The following is a 24085-nucleotide window of genomic DNA, read 5'->3' on the forward strand; positions in this document are numbered from 1 at the left end:
AAATGACAATTACATTTTCCAAAGCTGTCCAGTGGGCTCGATTGCTCGGCCGATTCTGGTCACCGGGGCCTACGTTTGACATCCCTGGTCTAGCAGCTTATTTTACTTCTCTGATGTCAGTTTTCCACATCGAATCAAACCAAAACTGCTGACCACATTTTTCTCATCACATGTTGGAGAGGAAACCCTCAAGAATGAGTCTGCAAATTAATCACACTGGTCCACAGCCAAAAGGTTTGTGAAATTATAAAATATTTTCCCAGTTTTGGGTCTGAAAGTGAAGAATCTGCAAGTACTCCTCCAGAATGATAAACATAAGTAGCTTAAAGAGAAAAGCTCAAAACAAATTAGACCAACAAAAGATAAAAGGGAAAGTAACTCAGTTGAATCTAAAAAGTGAGGTAAAATAAAATCTGATAGAATACTATATGTAAAGCATATAAAAATCTATGTAAAAATAGAAATGGCTCTCTAGTTTCAATAAAGTGAACGATTACTTCAAATGTTATGAACAGATTAGTGGGAAATCTGTTGATCTGGATCCATTTACTATTTTTCTTCACATCTATCTGCACAACTAACGCTGGCTATTATTTACAGTTTTGTTATAATGACAACAACCAAAAAATTCCCATAAATAAATAACAGCAAAGAGCTTAATGAAATATAAAGAACACACATTATTGACTGGAAAGGTCTCGTGAACCACAAGTATTTTTGTTCTGTGTTGGGGGTTTTTTTGGGGGTTTTTTTTGGGGGGGGGGGGGGGGGGGGGTTTGGGTTTTTTTTTTTTGGGGGGGGGGGGGGGTTGTTTCTCCCAAACTAGAGCCCCAATAATCATTAAAGTACAGATATCACTTACATGAATACTATGAGGTATTAAAGTTCACTATTAATTATCACATGAGCCAATTTGGACATAATTTTGTGCTTTGGAAAGACTTGTGAATGCCTGACCTGTGAATCAGCTGTTTTTTTTTCCTGCAGGTTGATATTGCAGGTGTATTCAGTATATATGTGCAGGTCACAGGCTTGTGGTTCGACTGCTGTTAATTAATTCTTCTGAATTCCCACCACAGCGGCTGCAGCCAGCCAAGCTGCCAAAGAGGGCATCCCTGTCTCCACACTGTGGCACTTCAGCTCCATATTGTTGCATTCAAGTGCTCAAAGTAACCTCTCAACGCTGTAACTGCCCCGTTCGAGTGCACTGGGTCAAAAGCAACAATCACACAAAAAGCCCGTGTGGGCCAGCGTTTATCTTTTCAGAGATCATGTCTAAAGATTAAGCAGCAGAAGATAAATAAATCAAAGGTAAAATGTATTTCTGCTATTATTTTGTTAATATATAGTCAACATTTCAGAAATATAATCAACGAAAGCAAATTTAAACTCATGTTGCAACTAAAGTGGCCTAAGATAGTAATAATAGTCAATGCTTCGCTCAAATCCCCCCCCCCCCCACAAAAAAAAAAGATAAAATAAAATCGGATGCTAATCGTTACATTTCTGACCGCAAGTGAAGGTATCACGACTACAGCAGCAGAAGGCACGCCCCTTTCCCAAGAGGAAGAGGAAACGCCTTCCACAGACTAAACTCCCCTCCCATTGGTCGGTTTTCCGGTTTCTCTCATTCGAACGGCCCCTGATTGGCTGCTGCCGGACGGTCGCCGAAGAAGCGTCTGCTGCTCGCGTTGTGCCAGCTGTCCTCGCGCACTCGGCCAGTGCTGGGCATCGGAGACAGGCTCCTGCTGAGTAGGATCACGGAATCTGCGAACCGGGTAAGAAGACAGAAAATCCCACAAATGAGAGGACGTCAGGCTGTAGAGCTGTTGACCAATCGGTAGATTTTATCACCTATATCATAATTAGAGGCGTTAAAATCCCTCTTTATGCCATTTACATTGGTAACGGCATGGTTATAACGAACATGAATCAGTCTCTGTAAACGAAAATTAGGCAAATTTGGCAGATTTTCTATATTTTGTTACATTTTTGCAAATCAGTGACGTGTTTCTGCGTCTAAATTAAAATGTGAATGAATTAACTCAACGTTTTTCCTTCCAGTAAATGAATGAAAAAACATTAGTTTCGCTTAAATGCGGTGAAAAAATGGAAAATTGGCGGTGATGTCGTGAAAATGGCATCGTGTGGTTTGGGGCGATGAAATATGGGTGAGATGTGAGTCTGTGTGTGTGTGTGTGTGTGTGTGTGTGTGTGTGTGTGTGTGTGTGTGTGTGTGGCGTGCCATCAGTGCTGCAAGGCTGTGTGTTTGTTATGTAAGTCCCTTTTAGGTTATTCTCCCTTTTCCCAAATTTATTGAGTCACGGTAATGATGATGATGATGATGATGATGATGATAATGAAGGGGTCTGTCTGTAGCCGTGGACACTCGCTTGTATGCACGATGTGTGAGCGTGCATGTGCGTGTGCTTGGAGTCCTTGGTGTGTGTGTGGCTGGGTACAAAACGCGAACAGGTGATTTAAAATCCAGGTTGTGCACATTATTTGGTTGGAGGGTATTCCTGGGTGCTGCAAATCCTTCAGGTACACCACATTGATCTGAATAAATCAGAGGGCGTCCTGATTAGATGATGTAACTGCTGCCCTACACATGGTCTGTTTCCATTAGGAATGCAATGGTTGTCTTCTAGTGTGTAACGTGTTAATTAGGGTGGTGGTGTAGCCTTGCCTCAGCTAGGTTTCTGAGTTTGCATGTTCTCCCGGTGTATATAACAGCCCTGTTTTCATGTAGTGGTTTACTTTTCTCTTATTGTGTATGCAGGCAGACTTATACAAACGTCACGCCTACAGGGCTGATATGAAGATGCCAACAGTGATTTATGTACCAGATGGTAAACATCCCTTTTAATGCTCTAATTTTGGGTATTCCTAACATGTAAGGGATTTCCTTGGAGGTTGCTGCTTGGTTCTTATAGGCCCTTACAGTCAGAGCTGTTGGTGTAGTCTTTGGGTTTCGGCTGGTCATGCATTTTCTAATTTTTGTATCCTTGATTGAGGCACAAATGTGCAATTCTGTCAGTTTTTACCACCATTTCAATGTGCAGGAGCTCAAAGTTTCCCACGTTAGAGAGGACGATGCTTTAGATGCTTGCAAAGCTGCAAAACTAAACAGCTTCTTCTCTCTGCTTTGTCTGAGTGGCGACACCTATTGTTCAGGATGCTGATCAGTAGAGTGCAGCAAGCACCCCACCCTCTCCTTTGGTGTAACTGGTGATAAGGAGGTGATGATGTCCTTTCGCAGCAACTGAACCTGATCACTTCATTGTCTAGTGGTCAGGTTTCCCGGTTTTCACCCAGGGTTTGACTCCACGTATAGCAACTTGCATATAAGGACAGACATTTCAGGAAGAGGAAGTAAGGAGCAGCTTTATCTAATAATGGCCCTGTTGCACCTCCCACCTGATGAATGATGGTGTTGCCACTGCTAATTATGCACTTTCATAACCTGCTGTTGCTAGTTTGAAAATGTGTTTACTGCCACTTTAATGACAATACCAAAGCTCAGAGATTCACAGTTTATACTGTTGCAACAGTTTTCAAAAGACTAAGCCATTTCTTTTACCTCCAGTTTTGACTTCTTCTCCTGCTATACCAGCTCTGATGTGAGGTATTGTCTGAGTCGCTGCACGATTCAGGAGAATACTGCAGCTAGTACCTGTGCAGAGGTCACTCAGAGATTCTCAGGTTATACAGAGGAAGAAGCTTGAAAAACTGCATAACTAAACACCTTCTGCTCTCTGCTTTGTCTAAGTAGTGACAGCAATATTCAGGATGTTGGTCAGAATTGTGCAAAAAGTACCCGCGACTGGGCAGTGTTGATGTCACTGTGACAACCAATGCAGTGACCAAACTGGTGGCTCTAGCAACAGCTGAATGTCCAAGTAAGTGGCCAACACAAGCAGTCCCATATGTTCTAGTGGATAGGATTCCTGGTTTTCACCCAGGTGGCCTGGATTGACTCCCGGTATAAGAACTTATATTTTATGAACAAACATTTTAATAAGAGGACATAAAGAGCATAGGTTGGTGCATAGGAGTGGAGGAAGGTGCACACAGGTGTACTCCATATTATGCAGAAGGTCTTGATAATCTAAGATCAACTGCAGATGATGTATGGTTTGAGGTGGGACAATGGAAGATGATAAGCTTTTTATTGGGCGGGAACACGATGGAAAGGATTAGAGATGAAGACATCAGAGCGACAGCTCAGGTTAAGTGTTGTGGAGACAAAGTCAGAGAGTGAGGCTGAGATGGTTTGGGCATGTACAGAGGCAGGGTAGTGGATATACTTGGCAACAGATGCTGAAAAGTGAGTTGCCAGGAAGGTGGAGAGGAAGACCACGGAAAATGTAAACAATTTCACCTTCAAATGAGAAGAGGAAAAACTTGAAGAGTAGGTCAGACCGAAGGTCAAAGGTCAGACAGAAAAAATACTGGCAAAATAAATTTTATGTACAGCTCTTGGCGTTGAGTTTTTTCTAAATGTATAGTGTGATTAGGGGGCGTGTAGAGACAGAGATGCCCCTAATCCTCAGAGTGATGCCCCAGTTACCTTATTGTCTGTTTATCTGTGTGTGATTCAGTAATGCTTATTCATGCATGAACCTGCAGCAGTACACACAATTCTTCTGTGTGTGTGTGTGTGTGTGTGTGTGTGTGTGTGTGTGTGTGTGTGTTTAGTATCTATTCCTATCTTCAAGTGGCTGTAAATTTGCTGCATGTTGGTTGGCTTTTTAAATAACTCTAGTTTTCACACATGCACATATGCAAGGTAATCCAGACATACACACACACACAGAGAGAGAGATACTCCTCCCTGTGGCAAATATCAAGCAAGAGTCATCAGCTGTCTGGTCCTTTCTTCTCACTTACAGCGCACACACACACACACACACACACACACACACACACACACAAACAGACACGTGAGCATGTCAGCAGCTACCATGTGAAATGTAACAATTTATAAACATTTTTAAACAACTTTTTTCATCCTTTCAGCCGTTTAAGCCAAGTTTGAACTTATTTAGGAAAATGCTAAGTTTAAATTTTTTTATTGGTTATTAATTATTTTAAAGCTCTCACCACACCATTTTTATCAGTCGATAAGAAAAAAATTAAAAGAATCCAGACGACATTTTATGGAATTTAAAATCAAGACAAACTCCCTGTTTACATATTTTCCATTAAAAAACAGTACATTTCCGTACAAAAGAAAGTAAATCATCATAGCATCTCTCCTCATTTTCATCCCTCCTGCTCATACAACTGCAGTAGAAACACTGGTTTAGCTTTTGTACATTTTTATCCAATAAATAATTTGCTTTCTAAATGGTGCCTCCAGTATAAGAGTTCAGGTTTTATTCATGCTTTGAGGTAGTTGTGTCTTTGTATTACCATCGCCTCGTGAATCTGTGTGCCACGCACAGTCCCAACTCACTCAGCCTGCTGCTCCTCATTTATTATTAATTAAGTCCCCCATTAAAAAAAGTTTGGATGGAGAGGGGAGGAAACTAGGGTGTGTCTCGCTGTGTTAGACTGTGTGCAGCTGATGTTAGTGTTTATCTGTGTGTGTGTGTGTGTGTGTGTGTGTGTGTGTGTGTGTGTGTGTGTGTGTGTGCAGAAGCAGCTGGTCCCAGGGTGCGTGAGAAATGCTGCCTGGTGTGTGTGTGTCTGTTATACCTGCTGTGACACAGCAGAAAGTGAACACACACACACACATTGAAGATGTCTAAAATAGATGCTTTTTTTCCTTTGAATGCAGTTAGCGAGGAGCATTAGAGACGACCTCAGTTTCTCCTGACGATTAGGGCTGCTCAATTAATCGAATTTTAATCACGATTACGATCTGGGCTTTCAACGATCATTAAAAATGACTGAGCCGATTATTAGCCCCTCCCTCGTTTATCCGCGACACCTTAAAGGCCGGTCCGTGAAAATATTGTCAGGCATAAACCGGTCCGTGGTGCAAAAAAGGTTAGAGACCGCTGATTAAAAGGACCCGAGGGAAGCTCGGAAAGCTAAGCAGAAGTTATTTGGAGAGGAGAGTGACTGCCGTTGGTTGAAAAGAGAGGTAAAAAAAACTTCAGTGGTGTTGCACACTATTTTATATTATTTTTTAAAGTCATTGTTAACCCTTTAAAGCCGTCAGAGCAGCACGCTCCGTTTTGTGTAACTATTTTTAAATCCCTGTAGAACCTGGACCATGTAAGCTAGCGCAATAATTTGTTTTGCATATGAAACCAGAGGAGTTGTACTTACATCTCATACCATCAGCTTGTCCTCGGTCACGGTTTCCTTCCACATATAGCTTTGCAAAAATTGCATAAAAAGCTCTTGCAGGAACAAAAACATAATATTCCAGAAACACGCTTCGCTGATCCGATCAGCTGTTCGTAACACTTCCCACAGTGAAACAGGCGTCAGCGCGAACTATCACATGTCCGCCATTTCCTGGCCGAAACCGGAAGTGACGTCATTTTCGCGGAAATGTAGTTTTTTTTTTACTTGTAGGCCTTAAAGGCCTATACTGGTCATGTTAGACTTTTCTGAATAGTTTCTGGGATGCTTAGAACTCGAATTGCACTGCTGGAAATAGTTTATTTTGATGCACCTGCTGTTTTCTTTGCAAATTTGCATCATAGGATTGTTTTTTTGTTTTTCCTGCAGTATATAAAAATTGGTGTATCTCCAAAATAAAACTATGAACACACTCAAAATAAGTTTCCTGTTGTTGTAAACTATTTTTTGCAACTTTTTTGTATTTAAAGTTTTGAGGGATAAACCTCTTAAATTTCTCCAAGTAGAAATATATGTAAAAAAACAAAACAAAAACGATTTTCAATTTTTTTTTGTAGTTTATTGCACTTTTTTGCAATTAATGTAGTTACTATGGACTTAATGCATACATATTATTAAAATATGGGCTATAACAGTTGTATAGCAACTTGAAATGCTCCCATAAATGGCACTACAACATGTAAAAAAATAATATAAGCTCTGGCGGACTTGGTTCTATAGTAGGTCTTAAAGGGTTAAATAAATATCGTCAAATAATCGCGATCTCAATTTCAGTGAAAATAATCGTGATTATCATTTTTGCCATAATCGAGCAGCCCTACTGACGATTTTGACTTTCTGTGCACACAAGGCCTGAATTTCAGATCTCCCATACTGATGTAAAAGCACAAGTCTCGTGTTTCTGTGTGAAATGGAAATCAGCTTTTGAGAGCAGATAGTGTTAAAATGGGCCAGTGGCTGCTTCCCGTCATTACCCCTCACATTGCATCATGTCACATCGCAGCTCCTGACTGTGCTTTAAGTCTCATCTCCTCGATCACCTCATGTTGCATCACATCTCTTCAAGCTGCTTCATGTTCTCCATAAAAGTCTGTTTCATACATAGAAAAACATCCTTTGTGGCAGCACATGGAGCAGATAGGACAGGGCTGGGCAATTTATTTTTTACAAATTATGTCCTCTAAGTCTCTGGGAATTTGGACAGTTATTTAAGTATTATCTAAATTAACTTTAATTTTAATGCTCATCAGGACAGAAATGCCATATACTGACCCCCACCAGGAAAAAAAAGGCTTTTTTTTCTACACAGTGTACTTTAAACATCGGCCCAGAATTTCTCAGGTGTTGCATCCTGACTAAACCTGAAACTAAACCTTTCACAAAATCTATCAGTATTATTATTATTACTATTAGTATTATTATTATAAATCAGGCCAAATATTTAAAGAGTAAAAAAGTTGTTATTCCCATATGTAACATTGTGGTGGACCACTAGAGGGCTCCACTCACACCCAGTGTAGAGGAAGTGTGTTCCTGTGTTTTGTGGCGCGATATGCGCAGTTGATGTTGGAGACGAATAAAGAAGGAGTGAGAACTGAGAGCTGTGTCGTTGATGCTTACCTCCACATTGGTGACCCCTGACTCGAGCATGCAACGGGCCGTAGATAACGCACACTCCGCTATGGATGCATCAGCGGCCGCCGGACCTCCGCCTCCTGTTGCAGCTACGTTCGCTGTGGCGCTGAAACTGCCGGACTTTTGGCTCCATGACCCCCCGTCATGGTTCGTACACGTGGAGGCTCAGTTCGCCCTTCGCGGCATCTCGGCTGACGACACGAAGTATCACCATGTGGTGGCCTCGCTCGACCCGCTGGCCACCCGTCGCGCGATGGCGCTCCTCCGGGACCCACCCGCCCAAGGGAAATACGCCGCCCTCAAAGAGCTTCTTCGGCGCTATGCCCTCTCCGACGCCGAACGAGCCGAAAAGCTCCTCAACCTGTCAGGCTTGGGTGGCGGTACCGCGCTTGAGCTCATGGAGAACATGCTATCGTTGCTCGGGCCGGATGACGGTGGTTTCCTCTTCGTGCACCTCTTCCTTCGCCAACTACCGGCCGCCGTGAGAGCTGTCCTCGCGAACTCTCCGCTTCTGCCTGCGAAGGATTATCGCTCCCTGGCTGAAGAAGCGGATCGCATTCTCCTGGCTAGCCGCACTTTCGACGTTCACGCCCTGGCTACGGACACGCCGGCGGCACCTTCCACGCCTCCACCTGCCTCCCCCGGAGCATCCGCCCCCTTGCCGACGGCAGGGATTGCTACACGCCGGCACCGCGGAAAGAGCATCTGTTTCTACCATCAGCGTTTTGGCGACAGAGCGCGTCGCTGCCTGCCGCCTTGCGCTTTCACGGCCCAGGGAAACGGACTCGCCAGCGCGCCGTAGCAGCCGCGACCGCTGGCAATACAGAAAGGCTGCTCTGCATAGAGGACTCGCGCTCCGGGAGACGTTTTCTCGTGGACTCCGGCTCCCAGAAGAGCCTCCTTCCCCCTACCGCTGCCGACGGACTAGCAGCGAACTGTGGGCCGCAGCTCATTGCAGCTAACGGCTCTCCCATCAAAACGTTTGGGGAAAGGTTGGTGACTGTTTGTTTTCATGGCCGGGATTTCCAGTGGAACTTTGTTGTTGCTGCTAGCTCTGTACCTATTTTGGGTGCTGATTTCCTGTGTGCTCATGGACTACTTGTCGATGTCGCTAACAGACGTTTAATCGATGCTCTCTCGTTTTCTTCGCTACCCTGTTTTACTCGGGCCGCCGAGCCCCTGATTCGGGCTAATGTAGTGACCTCCGGGGATGCTTTTCAGCGTTTGCTTTTAGAGTTTCCATCGCTGTCTGTCCCTAATTTCTCTAGCACGGTAACGAAGCATGGGGTTGAGCATTATATTCCCACGGTCGGGCCCCCGCGAAATTATCTGTCGCTCGGGAAGAGTTTGCAGCCATGGAGCGCCTTGGCATTGTACAGCGTTCGAACAGTGCATGGGCCTCTCCGCTTCACATGGTGCCCAAATCGGACGGTCGGTGGCGGCCATGCGGAGATTTCCGCCGTTTAAATAATGCCACGGAGAATGACCGTTACCCCATCCCCCACATTCAGGATTTTTCTGCCAATCTCGCCGGAACGTCGATTTTTTTCTAAAATTGACTTGGTGCGGGGGTATCACCAGGTTCCCGTGCGCCCCGAAGACGTTCCTAAAACCGCTGTCATTACCCCCTTCGGCTTGTTCGAGTTTTTGCGCATGCCGTTTGGCCTGAAAGGTGCCGCCCAGACCTTTCAGCGGCTGATGGACTCAGTTTTGCGTGGGCTGCCATTCGTTTTTGTTTATCTGGACGATATATTGGTGGCCAGCTGCTCAGCGAGCCAGCACGAGTCCCATCTGCGCCAGGTTTTCCAGCGTTTGGAAGCGCACGGCCTGATCATCAACCCTTCCAAGTGCCAGTTTGGGTTGCCTGTTCTGGATTTCCTCGGGCACCGCATTTCCGCTGAAGGTGTGGTTCCGTTGCCCGACAGAGTCCAGGCCGTTTCGGCTTTCCCGCGTCCCACGTCGGTTAAAGCGTTGCAGGAGTTCTTGGGGATGATAAATTTTTACAACCGCTTTCTCCCCAGAGCTGCCCACCTGCTACAGCCACTCTATGCTGCCTTAAAAGGTAAAACAGCCAAAGATCCGGTTGACTGGCTGCCTGAACGCGTCCGTGCGTTTTCCGCAGCCAAGTCTGCGCTGGCTGACGCCGCCCTGCTGGCCCACCCGCTTCCGTCGGCGGAGATCGCGTTGACCACCGACGCCTCGGACGTGGCAGTGGGCGGAGTGTTGGAACAGCGGGTTTCAGGTCTCTGGCAACCGCTCGCCTTTTTCAGTCGTACGCTCCGGGATGCTGAACGCAAGTACAGTGTTTTTGACAGGGAGTTGCTGGCCCTGCACCTCGCAACACGGCATTTTCGTTTTTTCCTCGAGGGTCGCAACTTTGCTGCGTACGTTGACCACAAACCTTTGACGTTTGCGATGTCCAAGGTCTCTGACCCATGGAGCGCACGCCAGCAGCGCCAGTTGGCGGCCATTTCTGAGTTTACCACAGACATTCAGCATGTGGCTGGTAAGTCCAATCACGTCGCTGACTGTCTCTCACGTGTGTTGGTTTCTCCGGTGTATGTCGGCATCGACTACGCTGCCATGGCCGCCGAGCAACGTGCTGACCCGGACGTCCTTGCCCTTCAGTCAACAAAAACGGGCCTCGTGCTGGAGGACACCCCGGTGTGGGACGGCGGTCCGCGCCTTCTTTGCGACGTTTCCACCGGCCGCCCCCGCCCGGTGGTTCCCCTTTCGTGGCGTCGTCGTGTTTTTGACTCGGTGCATGCCCTCTCTCATCCCGGCGTCCGGGCCTCGGTCAAGCTGGTCAGCGCCAGGTTTGTTTGGCCGGGCCTTCGCAAGACGGTGAAAGAATGGGCGGCGGTTTGTATCCCATGCCAACGCTCGAAAATCCACCGGCACACACAGGCACCCCTCGAGCCTTTCCGTGTCCCGGGTAGGCGTTTCGATCACGTTCATGTGGACCTGGTTGGTCCCTTGCCGCAGTCACAGGGTTTCACGCACCTTTTGACTGTGGTGGACCGCACAACCAGGTGGCCGGAGGCGGTACCCCTGGCGTCCACGACAGCGGCGACGGTGGCCAGGGCATTTTTGTCAACGTGGGTTTCACGTTTCGGCCCCCCTGCTGACATTACCTCGGACAGGGGCCCCCAGTTTGTTTCCGAGCTTTGGTCTGCTATGGCTGACGGCCTGGGAGTCAAGGTCCACCGCACCACAGCATACCACCCGCAAGCTAATGGGATGTGCGAACGGTTTCACCGGTCACTTAAGGCCGCGCTCCGTGCTTCCTTGACAAGTGGCGACTGGGTCGAACGTCTTCCGTGGGTTTTGCTGGGTTTGCGTAGCGCGGTTAAAGAAGACCTCGGGGTTTCCCCGGCTGAACTGGTCCTCGACCAGCCTCTCCGGGTCCCCGGGGAATTCTTACCTGAGAGCCCTCCCCCATGTTTCGATACCTCTTTGTTGCCTTTTCGCCCCCCAAGAAACTCATTTCCTGTTCCTGGTCCTGTGCACCACTGCCTGCCTGACACCTTTGTTCCGAGTTCATTGGACTCTGCTCGTTTCGTTTTCGTCAGGCACGATGCCCATAGGACTCCGCTGCGTCCACCATATGACGGGCCATTCAGGGTTCTTAAACCAGGCAACAAACATTTCGTTTTGGACTTTGGCGGTCGGCAGGAAGTTGTCTCTGTTGGCAGACTTAAGCCTGCACATGTTATGCAAGAGGATCAGGTGGTCCCGGCCCAGGCCCCTCGCCGCGGCCGCCCACCTGCCACCGGGCTGATGGATTCTGTTTTTTCCCCCAGGAGCGACCCGAAATCAACGGAGTCCGAGTCGTCTTCAGCTTTTTCTGACCGCCAGTGCCAGCCTCGCTCCCGGGCTGGGTTGCCCTCTGTCAGTTCCCCACCCCCCCAGTTCAGCCGCTCCGGCCGTTTGCTTAAGCCCCGGGTCCTGGACTAGTTCTGCTGGGTGTTCGGGGGGGGGCATGTGTGGTGGACCACTAGAGGGCTCCACTCACACCCAGTGTAGAGGAAGTGTGTTCCTGTGTTTTGTGGCGCGATATGCGCAGTTGATGTTGGAGACGAATAAAGAAGGAGTGAGAACTGAGAGCTGTGTCGTTGATGCTTACCTCCACAACATAAAAATAACAAAACCATGAAGTAAAATGGACACTCAGGACCAATTAACAAAATTACACATATATAAATATTTTTTTCTTAGTTTTAAGAATTGAATGTTTATATTTCAGCTGAGCTTTTAGCTTTTTAGTCAAAGTAACACTTTTTGGAACCACCGTTTGAACTATATGGCAGGAATATGGCAGAACTGTATTAATATAGTAAAGTAAGCTATTGTCAGTTAGGGTTGCAGCTAAAGTAGGCTCCATCAACTCTGTTACAGGTCAGATAAAGCAGCCAGCCAGTATTTTTTTATATATATACTCCATTCCTTGAACCTTTGGTGAACTTACACTCAAAAAAATGAAACGTTGACTTTAATTAAAATTATTTTGTCAACAGGTTCCACGAAATTGAATTATGTTAGTTTAAAGCAAAAATCTTTAGTTCATCTAATTTAAAAAAACTACTTAAGATTAACAAGACATATTTAAGACTAACTAAATCAAGTTATGTTGTATGAACATAGATGATATATTTTCAGGTTAGATAGTTTAGATTAGTTACTTCAACACATTTCTTATTTGTGGCAGTAAAATGTTAAATTTAAGTTAGATTAATTCAAATATTATATTTTCAGCCACCTTGTGCTTTATTAATTAGTTTTACATAAATCTATTTTGTCAACAGGTTCCACACAAATGAATTAAGCACATCCAACTTATTTTTTAAAATTTCTTTTATTGCCAACACATTCAGTGAGCATTTGTGTAAACCCAGTCCAAAATAAAACACAACAGCTCATTAGGGTTAGTAATTAACAGTATGTAGACAGATGCAACATCAAGACTTTAAATTAAATGTCTGTATCTACCAGAAATAGAAGAAGAAAAAAAAAACGCATTGAAGATCACATAACACATTGATAAGATGACACTTGAGTTATGCACATGTGATGCTAGTAAGGTCTGTGAGTGTTTTTTTCTTTTAGTGTCTAAAATGGATAGCAAAGTTGCTATTTGCAATGATTGCTTAGGGTCAGTCCAGTAACACAATGCCAATGAAGTGCTTTCCTTTAACAATGCAAAGTGAAGTGTCCACCTCAACAGCCACAATTAAAAAAAAATTTATGTAACAACAACAATAATAATAATAATAATAATAATAATAATAATAATAATAATAATAATGATAATAAATAGTCCACTGATATTAGCAATCAAAGAAAATTACATCACCATCCCAAATAAAACTTTAACAAAACATGCCAACATTATGGTCTAACAATAAAACAGCTTGTCAGCGTTCAGTTTTTTTGCAACAGCACAGCAGTAACCATTTAACACTTGCCACTGTCAACATTTATTTTACCAGTGTTTGGGCAAAAAACTTCAGATGTAAACATTTTAACATGGAAACAATTGTTCGTCTTTAAAAGTCCACAAAATATACATTCATCCTGCATTCCCAACTTGGATGATCTGATATCCTCGTGTTGGTGTTGTTCCCAGACCATCATGAAAATGTTGTTCCAGGTTCAACATTGCAAGTGACCAATCACATTGTTGTGACGTTATTCTTTTGCGCGCCAAGCCATTTGTGCATTTATGAAATTCCAATGTTACAAGGACAATATCAATTCTGCTTAATGTTTATTAAAGGGTTACGGTTAGGGTTAGGGTCAGTTGATCGGCGGACAGAGGCGGTTTCACGCAGCTTAAGTACAGTTTTTTGTTTTACGCCGTTTTTTCCCGAAGTCGCAAAAGTATGACGTCACAACATTCTGATTGGTCACTTGCAATGTTGATCCTGGAACAACATTTAGTATGATGATCTGGAAACAACACCAACACGAGGATATCAGATCAACCTCCTAACTTACCCTTATTTTTAGTATGTATTGCAATTACCTTTACAATGCACACAATGTAACACAAACTGAATATGAACATATTTCCACCTCATAACAATATGCCTTGAACGCTAATATACACACCACCCTTCAACATTTCTGGTGCAGTATCATCTCTCAATTAAATCCTTTAAATCTCAATACTTTTGATTGTCTCTTACTAGCCCCCCCACAACAGTAAAATCTCTCAAATTGTAGTAGTTTACAAACTTTTCAAAATGTTCTAAATTTCTCTTAAATGTAATTTTCCCGTTATCTGTCATTTACAAATTACCATTTTATTCCCATTCAGCCTCCGAAAAACTTCTGTCCATCTGACAGAACATTCATCATCCAAATTAAAGGTTGGCTTATTCATTCAGTGTATTCTTGAGCAACTGTACCTTGGTCAAGAGTCTGCTGACATACAGATGAAGGAAGAGCTTCTGAAGTACTTCAAAGAAAGCTTTCAGTCTTGAGGTTAACTGAGATTCAGTGCATATATCCCACCCATTAAGAGTGCACATGCAGAGGCCAGGTCTTCCAGGTCATGCAGGACACACTAGATGGTTATACCCACATCGGCTGGAGGAGTGCTGGCATCAGCTCTTTCGATGGTAAAGATAGCAAGGGTAATTTGTTCCAGCTCCCTCTGAACAGCTGTAGCTTAGACACAAAAACATAGAAAAATGGCATCCAGTTTTAAAAAAAGAAAGAAAAAGGGCCAAAGCTACCCTTTAATGACGTAAACACAATATTAGGAACATGCACCCCAGTGCGCCACTATTTCAGACTACAGATTCAACGATAAATATAAATAGTTTGGGTATACAAGAAGATTTCCCAAAACATTTAAACAGGTTCCATGCAAATTACAACAACAACAACAACATTACAACATGCAACAACATTAGTTATTCAAAATTTGGTTTAATACAGATAAAAAACAAAACTAAAATTACCAACCAATTATTCTTTGAAGAGGATGCTTGGGTCTTCATTCAGGTAAAAAGGTAGTGCCCTGAGGACACACTCCCTCCCCTTTTCAATAGTTTCCTTCTGTAGAGAGTGGCAGAGATACAGGAAGAGAAAACAGATATACTTTAGGATGACAGAAACTCACATTATACGCAAAATGAATGACATATCCACTGCACAGATAGACATGTACACAAGACCAACTAATCATCACATGGACATGAATAGTTAACCTGTTGGGCAGGGTTTCCACCACATTATATATGTCCATAATGGAGGTAAAGACAAACTAATACATCATCTTTTTTGCATTCAAAACATAACATAAAAACATTCACTTCTGGTTTAACCTAAATCGAGGGATCAGATTTTACATATGTTTAGGTAATTTAAATTTTCAACATTTTGAGTACCAAACTTTGTCTTGCTTAATATAAATGTAAGTGCACTGTGCAGCTACCATACACTAGCTGTTTAAATTTGAAAATGATCTTATTAGCCATAATATTTTGCTACCAACAGAATAACGCACCTGTGTGGCTGGGGCCAAAGTTTGTCTAATTTTCTTCCCTGCAACGCCTCCTTTTTTCTTGAAGACTTTTATGAGCTGGTCAGTGTATTGGTCAAGTTGTGTAAAAAGCCTTGGAACATGTGCAGCAGTAGTAATCCTCACATATTCTGCTTCCACCTGAAAATATGTCAACAAACACAACATACTGTACTGTAAATATACATACTATATGTACACATATACAAAGTAAAACTAATGTAGTAAGACCCCTTAAAGCTATAATTTTAACACAAACATTTACACAAAATGCTAATGGAGCCATTACAGCTTTTATTGTTATTTATCAAGTTCCAAAAAATATTGATCACAGCTGATCTGAAAAGAATTTCATGCCTCAGGCCCTTGAACTGCAACCTTTACCATGGTTCAGATGTGGAGAAGAAATAACAGGGGCATGGGATGGGTCACAAAAGAAAACTTAACTTATAAAACAGTTTTGTTTTTAAAAGTATAACAGTTCACATACCACATACAAGCTCAGCAATACCACATACACCACATCAGTATAGGAGGGAGCAGGTAAAGGCAGGATCTGAGATTTATAAAGTAAAACAAGAAATTCATTACTTAATTTCAAGAAGCAAATTATTGTTTGAATTACAACTAAATAAAATACTACTCAGAAGAAAAGCAAGAGATTGACACTGCCATGTGCTAACTTTCTATAGAAGCAATTATCACCAGGTCTGTCGACCTCCATTGTCTGTCCACTCATATGTCTTGAATAATTTTATTAAAAAAATTAAGTGTGTACTTTCACAAACTGTAATTTATAACTACATTGATATGTATAACTCCGCTAGGAAACATGCTGTATTTACAGACCATTTTTACATAATACAGATTACTGATAGAGCAGAACAATGGTGTCACAGTGGCTTTCGCCCTTGACTTTTTGGATTTTAAATGTCACTTTATGCTATCCTTGCTATCCTATTCGATATTTCCGACTCTCGGATTACAGAAAAGGAATCCCAAGAAAGCAAATGGAAAAATAACCCCTTGAAAGAATAACCCCATGAACCCCTGTAGCTAATCCCTTAATAAAACAAAAAACAATAAAAATGTTTCTTACACAGTCCACAAAATAAGCATGTCCAGGACCCAGTAAAACTAATGTAAAACAAGCGCACGCAAACGATATAACATGTCTTGTAAGACAAACGCAAAATATAACCATGCTGGACATATAGATACTACACAACATAGTCAAAGAAAAAAGTGGTCTTACCTCTCAAAGAAACAGTAGCTTGGCGCCAAAACAGCCTTTTTCAGTTAAATTTGAAGTCTTGTGCATGAGCAGGCACAAGCCGTGAAACCTTCTTGTTCTGCGCGGTTTCATTACAACTGTTTTTGCATTACTGCCACCTTGTGGATATACAAGGTATATCGATCCTAATTGACTTAACTTAAATGTTATGCGATCAAGTAACACATTAGTATTATGTACGTTGAATAATAGACACAATTACGTAGACTTGATTAGAAAAACATATGTTAACTTAACAAAAACATATATTTTAAGTAAAATGAAAATAAATAATTAATATACACTGAACAATCCACCTCATTCATTTTTTTGAGTGTACTGTTAATTAAAGGCGTTATTTTCATTTTTGGAAGTTTAATTTCCTCTGTCCTCATATTCCTACAAACACACAAAGCCACACAAAGCCTCCAGTGTCCAATGCAGAAGTCAGCGTTCCCAGTCCCACACCCAGTCCGAGTCTGCAGTCTGTGTGGGTTTGGACTGAGCTGACTAGAAAATAGTGACAACAGCAGCACCAAGTTAAGACATATAGACATCATTGTCTTTTTCTCTGTCAGCTTAACTATTTCTTTTCCTCACCAAGTCATTTTCTGAAGTTTGGGGACTGGTGTTTTGATGGTTTGTCCTTTCCAAAACAGTTGGGACACATTGTCTAAAATGTAAATTTAAAAAAAAGAACTGAAGCATCTGTGAATCATCTGAACCCGTGTATTTAATTAGAGGCACCACACTGTCAATAATTTCCTTTTTTAAATTCATATGTTCTGACACATATGAAACGAGCATTTTTAGTATTTTAGAAGTAACTCTTTGAACTACTGTATGGGAAACATTTTTTAAAAATTACAAATATTTTTTCTCAGTGAAAAGTAACATAATACTTGGAAATATTATTGAAGATTCAAAGAATTTGTTTGATGACGTAACGCACCTTTAGCACCAGGTAGCTAATCATATTTCGACTAGTCCAACTTCATTAACCTTCTAAATGTGTCGTTTCCTGTCTTTGTTAATGTCCAGAGTTACTGCAGTGGGGTTTACTTTCGTTTTTTAGAAACACTTCAGTCAGGGATAAATGGTGTAGATGTCATCTAGCCTAATGAATTTCTAAATTCAGTTTTTCATTAATTCCTGAATGTTCAGCTTCCTTGTAACACTCTGACAGCCACATTGATCATATTAGTACTTTATTTGAACCAGCGCTGCCTCACTAAAGGATGGCTAATGATGCCAGACTTAACAAGCCAGTGCCAAGCTCCAGTCTATACATATTACACAATAGGACAGCTCTGTAGTAAAAAAGGGGCCAAGAACCATTTAGTAGCTAAAATCTTGAGCGAAAAAACTATGATAAAAGACGAGGCAGACGTAAAGTTTCTGTGTGAAATACTGCAAAGTATGTGTGTATGTGAGTGTTGACTTTATACCAAGTGGAATTCAAATGATAAATCAGTCTTGATGCTTTAGTATGCCTCACCATGTGTGTGTGTGTGTGTGTGTGTGTGTGTGTGTGTGTGTGTGTGTGTGTGTGTGTGTGTGTGTGTGTGTGTGTGGACGCCTTTTTTCCGCTGAAGGATCTCCAGTTCCTGTCTCCCGGGAAACCACTCTTTTAATCAGGCTGCCAGGGCTTTAGGGCACTGCTTTCCATACCGCACAGCGCTCCACCATCGTGTTTACCACTTTATCTTTCATCTCAGCACAATAAGCTACTTCTACTCTTCTTCTCTTTCTTTGGCCATTGTTGTAAATCTCTAGTTTCTTTTTTTTGTTTTGGACTCCATCTTCTCTGTACTCAACTGGACTATGATCTGATCCCAGATGATTTCTGCTCAGCGCTCCTACAGTAAAGCCAGACAGTATGAATGAATATTTTTCATAGAAACAACAATATATTTCAGAAACTTTCCTTAAATCTATGTTTAAAGCTTCTTGTTACCCCCAGGCTTCATTATTAGCAAGCTGGCAAAACCAAAGCATTTCTCTTTCCCATTGGTCCAAATTTCTCCTCATCCAGTGGGGGTACAAATTTCTCTCCTCATTATTCTGTTCACTGTTCTCTTCCTTCCCCTCTCTCCTTCCTCTCTCTATTCTCCTCCATCTCTTTGAGTTGATTCTGTGTGACTGGGGCTCTATTGTGTCTGGCCATCAAACACATTGCATACAGCCACCCATGCAGAATACACACATATACACAAAGACATGCTTATTGGAGAACCTCTCAGTTTGTTGATCCTATTAGGTTTACTCAATCTACTTTTTATTTCAATGATCATCTAAAAGAAGAACATAGTGGACCACAGATTGCAAAAGCTAATAGTTAACCACACTGTTTTGATGTGGAGTGTAATTTTAAATATGTAGTGAGTGTTGCAAAGGGGAAAATATATTTAAAACAAAATAAACAAATAAGTTGTGATTTGTAGAAAGCGGATATAAAACCAAGTCAAGTTTAAAAGCCAAAGAATAAAACATGGTTTTAAAAATGTTGGTGGTGATGAAGCCAGCTGTTTCAATTTTTTAGGCTCAAAGAAACAATCTCCCCTATGCTTTAAATATGTTTAATTTAATTCAGAAAAGGTCAAATTTGGTGTAGTTTGGAGGAGAGGCAATTTTAATGATTAGAATTATTGAGTGGTGTAATATATTATTATATATCTTCATTTTCCATATAAAAAAAGAGTTCATCTGAGAAATCTTCATCAATATTGGGCATCAAGTGTTGCTTTAGGGCTTCTGCGGCAGTAAAAGACAAGCAATCAAAATGACTGGCAGGTGGTGTAGAACAGCGGTCCCCAACCGCCGGGCCTCGGACCGGTACCGGTTTGTGAGTCGTTTGTTACCAGGCCGCGAGGGTTGAGGCTCAGGTGTGAAATTTATGGTTTTCAGGGTTTTTATTGGTTTTTATCTTTATTTTTTTTTAAATAGTTTTTATCATAACCCGGTTTCCCTTTTCCCGTGTGTTATGAATATATCTTCTGTTTTTTGGTACCAGTACTGGTTTTATTTTGTTGTATTTATCCGCAACACCTTAAAGGCCGGTCCGTGAAAATATTGTTGGGCATAAACCGGTCCGTGGCGCAAAAAGGTTTGGGGACCGCAGGTGCAGAACATGTAATATTCAGTATAACCTGCTGATATGTTTTGAAGCTTCAACAGTTTTTAAACCCAGGGGTACACATGGTCATATGAGCATTAAGATTTGTTTGTAGTCCATCTTCAGCACATCATAGTTTCACCACAACTGCGCTTCCACTTGGCTCAGTAATTTGAGCCAAGTGGAAGTTCGATCCTCTGAGCGCTGTGTTTGTCTTTTCCTCCTTAATATCTTTCCCATCCTCCCTGTGACGTTTTCCATTGAGATCAAGGAAAAGTGGTTTGGAAAAGGTATAGGAGGTAATTTTGGGTCTGTTCAGCCATAGCCTTGGTTTGTTAGCCATGGCTCATTGCAGAAAATTACAATGTGGTGATTACAAGTGGAAAGTTACATTAAAGCCAAAGCCATTAATTTTAAAGAACATGCATTATATATTTTTCTATGGTGATAAAGAACTCCACACTGCTTTCCATTTCCCTCACTTAACTAATATAAAATAAATCAATCAAAGGATAAGTAAATAAAAAGACACTTTAAAACCTCACAGAGGATCAACTTTACTGCTGTAACTGGAAAAGACTTGGAAAGGAAACACCAGGATCCTACCATGAATAGGATTCGATGAAAAACACAAACTGGGTGTACTGGGTCTGCGTAATGTAACACAACCTAGAAATTATCATAGCCACAAGTAATCATTATGCACACAAGGACCACCGGGCATTCATTTTGTAAACTGCTCATACAGCACAAATGCCTGAAATTAGGTGAGTTACATGTCTGCTAACCACAAGGCTGGATCATTAAAATTCACTTTGCTGTAAAGGGAATATTTGAAGAACGAAGCGCAGGAACGTACTGTAACCCTTGTAAAATTACCGATTAATATACTCATTTCCTTTTATATTGCAACATCAGAAAATAGTGAAAAATGTGTTTAAGTTTTCCTGAAATACTAGTACCTTTATTTTATTAACTACTGTACTATGAAGGTCTCATACTATGAATAAATTGTTATAAATCATAATAAATTGTAATAGTAACAGACCTGTTGTTCTCTACCGGTTGTTAGTTGTTAGTTCCTGATCCTTGAAGAAACATCTGCTTTCCATCTGTCCTTGCAAAGTGCTGATAATCTGTTATTCCTGCAGATACTGTAATAGATTTATAAATTATAGATCCACTCCTAAATATTTTATAGACTGAGCTGACACACTTTAAAGACGGGAGGAAATGCTTCCCAGAAACTGTAACGTGTAACTCAGCACAAAATACAGAAGTTCTGTATTTTGTGCTACTCGTAAAACCAAAGTCAACAAGTGAAAGTTTGTGTTCTGTAACAGAACACAAACTTTCACTTGTTGACTTTGGTTTTACGAGTAGCGGTTGGTTGCAGGACTCCACACTGGATTCCTGAAGTTGAATAGACCAGTACAATGCCAGGGTTTAAGTATTGCTGTGTAAAGCAAATTAAACACTGGATAAAAGCAGTAGTTCCAGCTGAGAGCTGCAAGATTTCAGTTAGTTTTGTTCAAATCAAGCAACTTTTTCTATTTAGAACAATTAATTTCGCACTGCAGAATTTAATTTAAACTGTTACCACCCAAAGGTAGCACTCGACTGGTGGGTGTGTTAAGATATTTTAGATCTGAGCTTCTGTTTCACTTCTGATATTTATTTTTAGTCCTACTCATATTTCCTTGAGTATTTAGTAGTTTAGTTAAATACAAAACAAACATTACTCACTGCACCACCTTATGGTAAGGACTGGTATTGCGCAACGTTGTTAACATGCTAAATATCGTGTACTTGAATTTACTTGAATACCCTTTTATCTTGTAGGACTATGGCTGCTAACATGGGGTCCATGCGTATCCTCATCAAGGGGGGAAAGGTGGTCAATGATGACTTCACCCAGGAAGCAGATGTCTACATCGAGAACGGCATCATACAGCAGGTAAATCACTGTTATGTACACATGTTAAATGTGCACGTGTGCAAATGTATTTTTACTTGCAAGCACATTTTTCCACGTGTCATACAGTAAAAACTTTTCATCGCTTTCACACTTTCGCTGTCCAGTATATCTCCAGCTGTTAGCATGACTCATTTCACAGTAATAGCATGAAGAGAACCACTCGGTCAACTCTGTGGCTCCAAACCATGGTACTATAATTATCTCACACAGTGTTGTCATGGAGATAAGCATCGGTTTATGTGGCGAGGACGCCTTTGAATCAGCTGTACTGAAACGTTCCAGTGTTGCTGCAGCTGTTGAGCATTTACACACTCTCTGTCAGTGCTTACTTCCATCACCACTGACAACAACAGCTATTTTTTTGCAGTATTTAAAGTGTCGAAGCTGAGCGAGTCATACTGTAACCAACACGTTCTCAGTCCCAAAGCGTAACACTTTACGCTAACAGTTCTAATATTAAAAATGGGCAAAGTTCTCAATAGTGAGGTCAGCGTGTGTAAGCATGCAGCCTGATCTAAGCTGTCATACAAAAGGGGAACATCTCAGGCTGTGAGACCTTTTTGTGAGTTTGTGCCAATCAGAAGAAAACCACCTAGAAGTTGAGTTAAACTGCAAATATGCACAGCTCCTCTGGTAAGAAGAAAAGATTACCAAGTGTACTAATGTTCATGTCAGCCTGTTTAATTGTCAGCATTATCACAAAAACAGTTAACAAAGTAATTAATAGTCATTCTCTATGGACTGTGAAAGTATGTATTTCAGTGTGGATGAAAATGTCAGATTGGCTAACAAGCAATAGATGACACATTCATGCTTAGAGCTATAAAATCAATGTCAATTTTATTTATATATCACATTTCACACAGTTATAAATGACCTCAATTCAGCAGGCAGCTTGTTCCAAAGAACAGGACCACAGTAATTGAAAACACCCTCAGCAGCACATCTAATTCTGCACCTGATTACCTAAAAAATAAAAATCTGAAATTAGTTTGGTTTAATATACCAAACAAAATCCCTAAGATAAAGAACCTTGAATAACCTTAAATTTAATATATTAAACGATAATTAATTGATTGTATTAAAAGTAAATGTTTGTTTCCTTACATCTTGGCCTGATATAGGCCCAGAGTTTGGTGGTAACGCAGGTTGCAATTAAAAAATATGTATCCCCCTACCGGGGGCATGGAAAATAGCTACTTGAGGTTGCTAGGTGAAACTAATTGTAAAGAGATAAAGAGTGATGTAAAGAAAACCTCCTTGTGATTGCTTTCCTCACTAGTAGATTGCCACAGCTGCAGTCTGCATGGAAGACTTTCTCTGCAAACACTCGTCATTTATGGCCCTTTTATGGTCGCCGTTCTCACACGAACTGTACTGTACAGCAAAAGTGAAGTCGCATTCCCTGGCACAAGCTGTGTGATTTCTTTGCTTCCTGGTTTTCACTTCTTCTCGTCCTGTCCAGCGCTGATGTGGTCCCGTCTGAGTGACTCTTTGTGTGCGAAGTGACTAATATGGCAAGCATAAATGGGTCCTTACGCTCCTTAGCAAGAAAAACAAAACAAAAATATTCTTCTGAAAATGGTTAGGCACAAGACGATCCTGAAAGTCAGTGAAAATGCAGATAATGTCCAAAGAAACACTTAGAAAGGTTGGCTGTGGCTCAGGAGGTCGAGCAGGTCATCAGCTAATCGGAAGGTTGGTGTTTTGATCATTGGCTGCTCCGGTCTGCATGCTAAAGCAAGCAAGAAACTAAACCCCGAGTTGCTTCTGATGTGTTCATCGGAGTGTATGATCAAAGGCTTTTAGACATAGAGTAATAGTAGCTCAAAAGCACTATAAAAGAACCAGTGCTTCAGAAAACCTACTTAAAAAAGTCTGGCCTTTTTGGAAGCAAAATAAAAAGAAATTTGCACAGTGATTTACCTCTTGGTGACCAGTTTCAGCTAGAAACTATTATTGTGTAGCTGGGACTTTAATAAAATAAAGTGATAATAATGTGAAAATAAAGTACTGTAATTCGTGTGTTTGTGTTTTCTGTGGCAGGTTGGAAAGGAGCTGATGATACCAGGCGGAGCTAAGGTGATAGATGCCTCTGGAAAGCTGGTGTTACCGGGCGGAATTGACACCAGTGTGCATCTGCAGGAGACCTTCATGAACGCCACCATCCAGGACGACTTCTACAGTGGGACCAAGGTACACACGCTGTAAACACACTGCTCAAACACACTC

The 24085-nt window shown here is 41.8% G+C and overlaps 1 protein-coding gene and 1 long non-coding RNA gene across 2 annotated transcripts in view; one reads left to right on the plus strand and one right to left on the minus strand.

Annotated features, from left to right (window-relative positions):
* The first annotated feature begins 1668 nt into the window (after positions 1 to 1668).
* LOC146558187 (dihydropyrimidinase-related protein 5-like) overlaps positions 1669 to 24085 on the plus strand; it is a 36619-nt gene continuing 14202 nt past the window's right edge. The window contains exons 1-3 of the mRNA XM_085246440.1: positions 1669 to 1778; positions 21718 to 21832; positions 23900 to 24049. Coding sequence (XP_085102566.1) covers positions 21722 to 21832; positions 23900 to 24049 — 261 coding nt within the window. The 5' untranslated portion in view covers positions 1669 to 1778; positions 21718 to 21721. The remainder of the gene's footprint in view (positions 1779 to 21717; positions 21833 to 23899; positions 24050 to 24085) is intronic.
* Positions 12793 to 17089, minus strand: LOC146558188 (uncharacterized). Its single transcript, XR_014888616.1, has 4 exons — positions 15978 to 17089; positions 15473 to 15628; positions 14929 to 15021; positions 12793 to 14628 (listed from the first exon to the last, which is right to left on the minus strand). It is a non-coding gene; the product is annotated as an uncharacterized LOC146558188 (long non-coding RNA).

The sequence above is a fragment of the Mchenga conophoros genome, linkage group LG15, assembly GCF_057382185.1.
Source record: "Mchenga conophoros isolate Kocher_MC1m ecotype Shallow Benthic linkage group LG15, M_conophoros_male_GT1.1, whole genome shotgun sequence".
Taxonomy (NCBI): Eukaryota; Metazoa; Chordata; class Actinopteri; order Cichliformes; family Cichlidae; genus Mchenga; species Mchenga conophoros.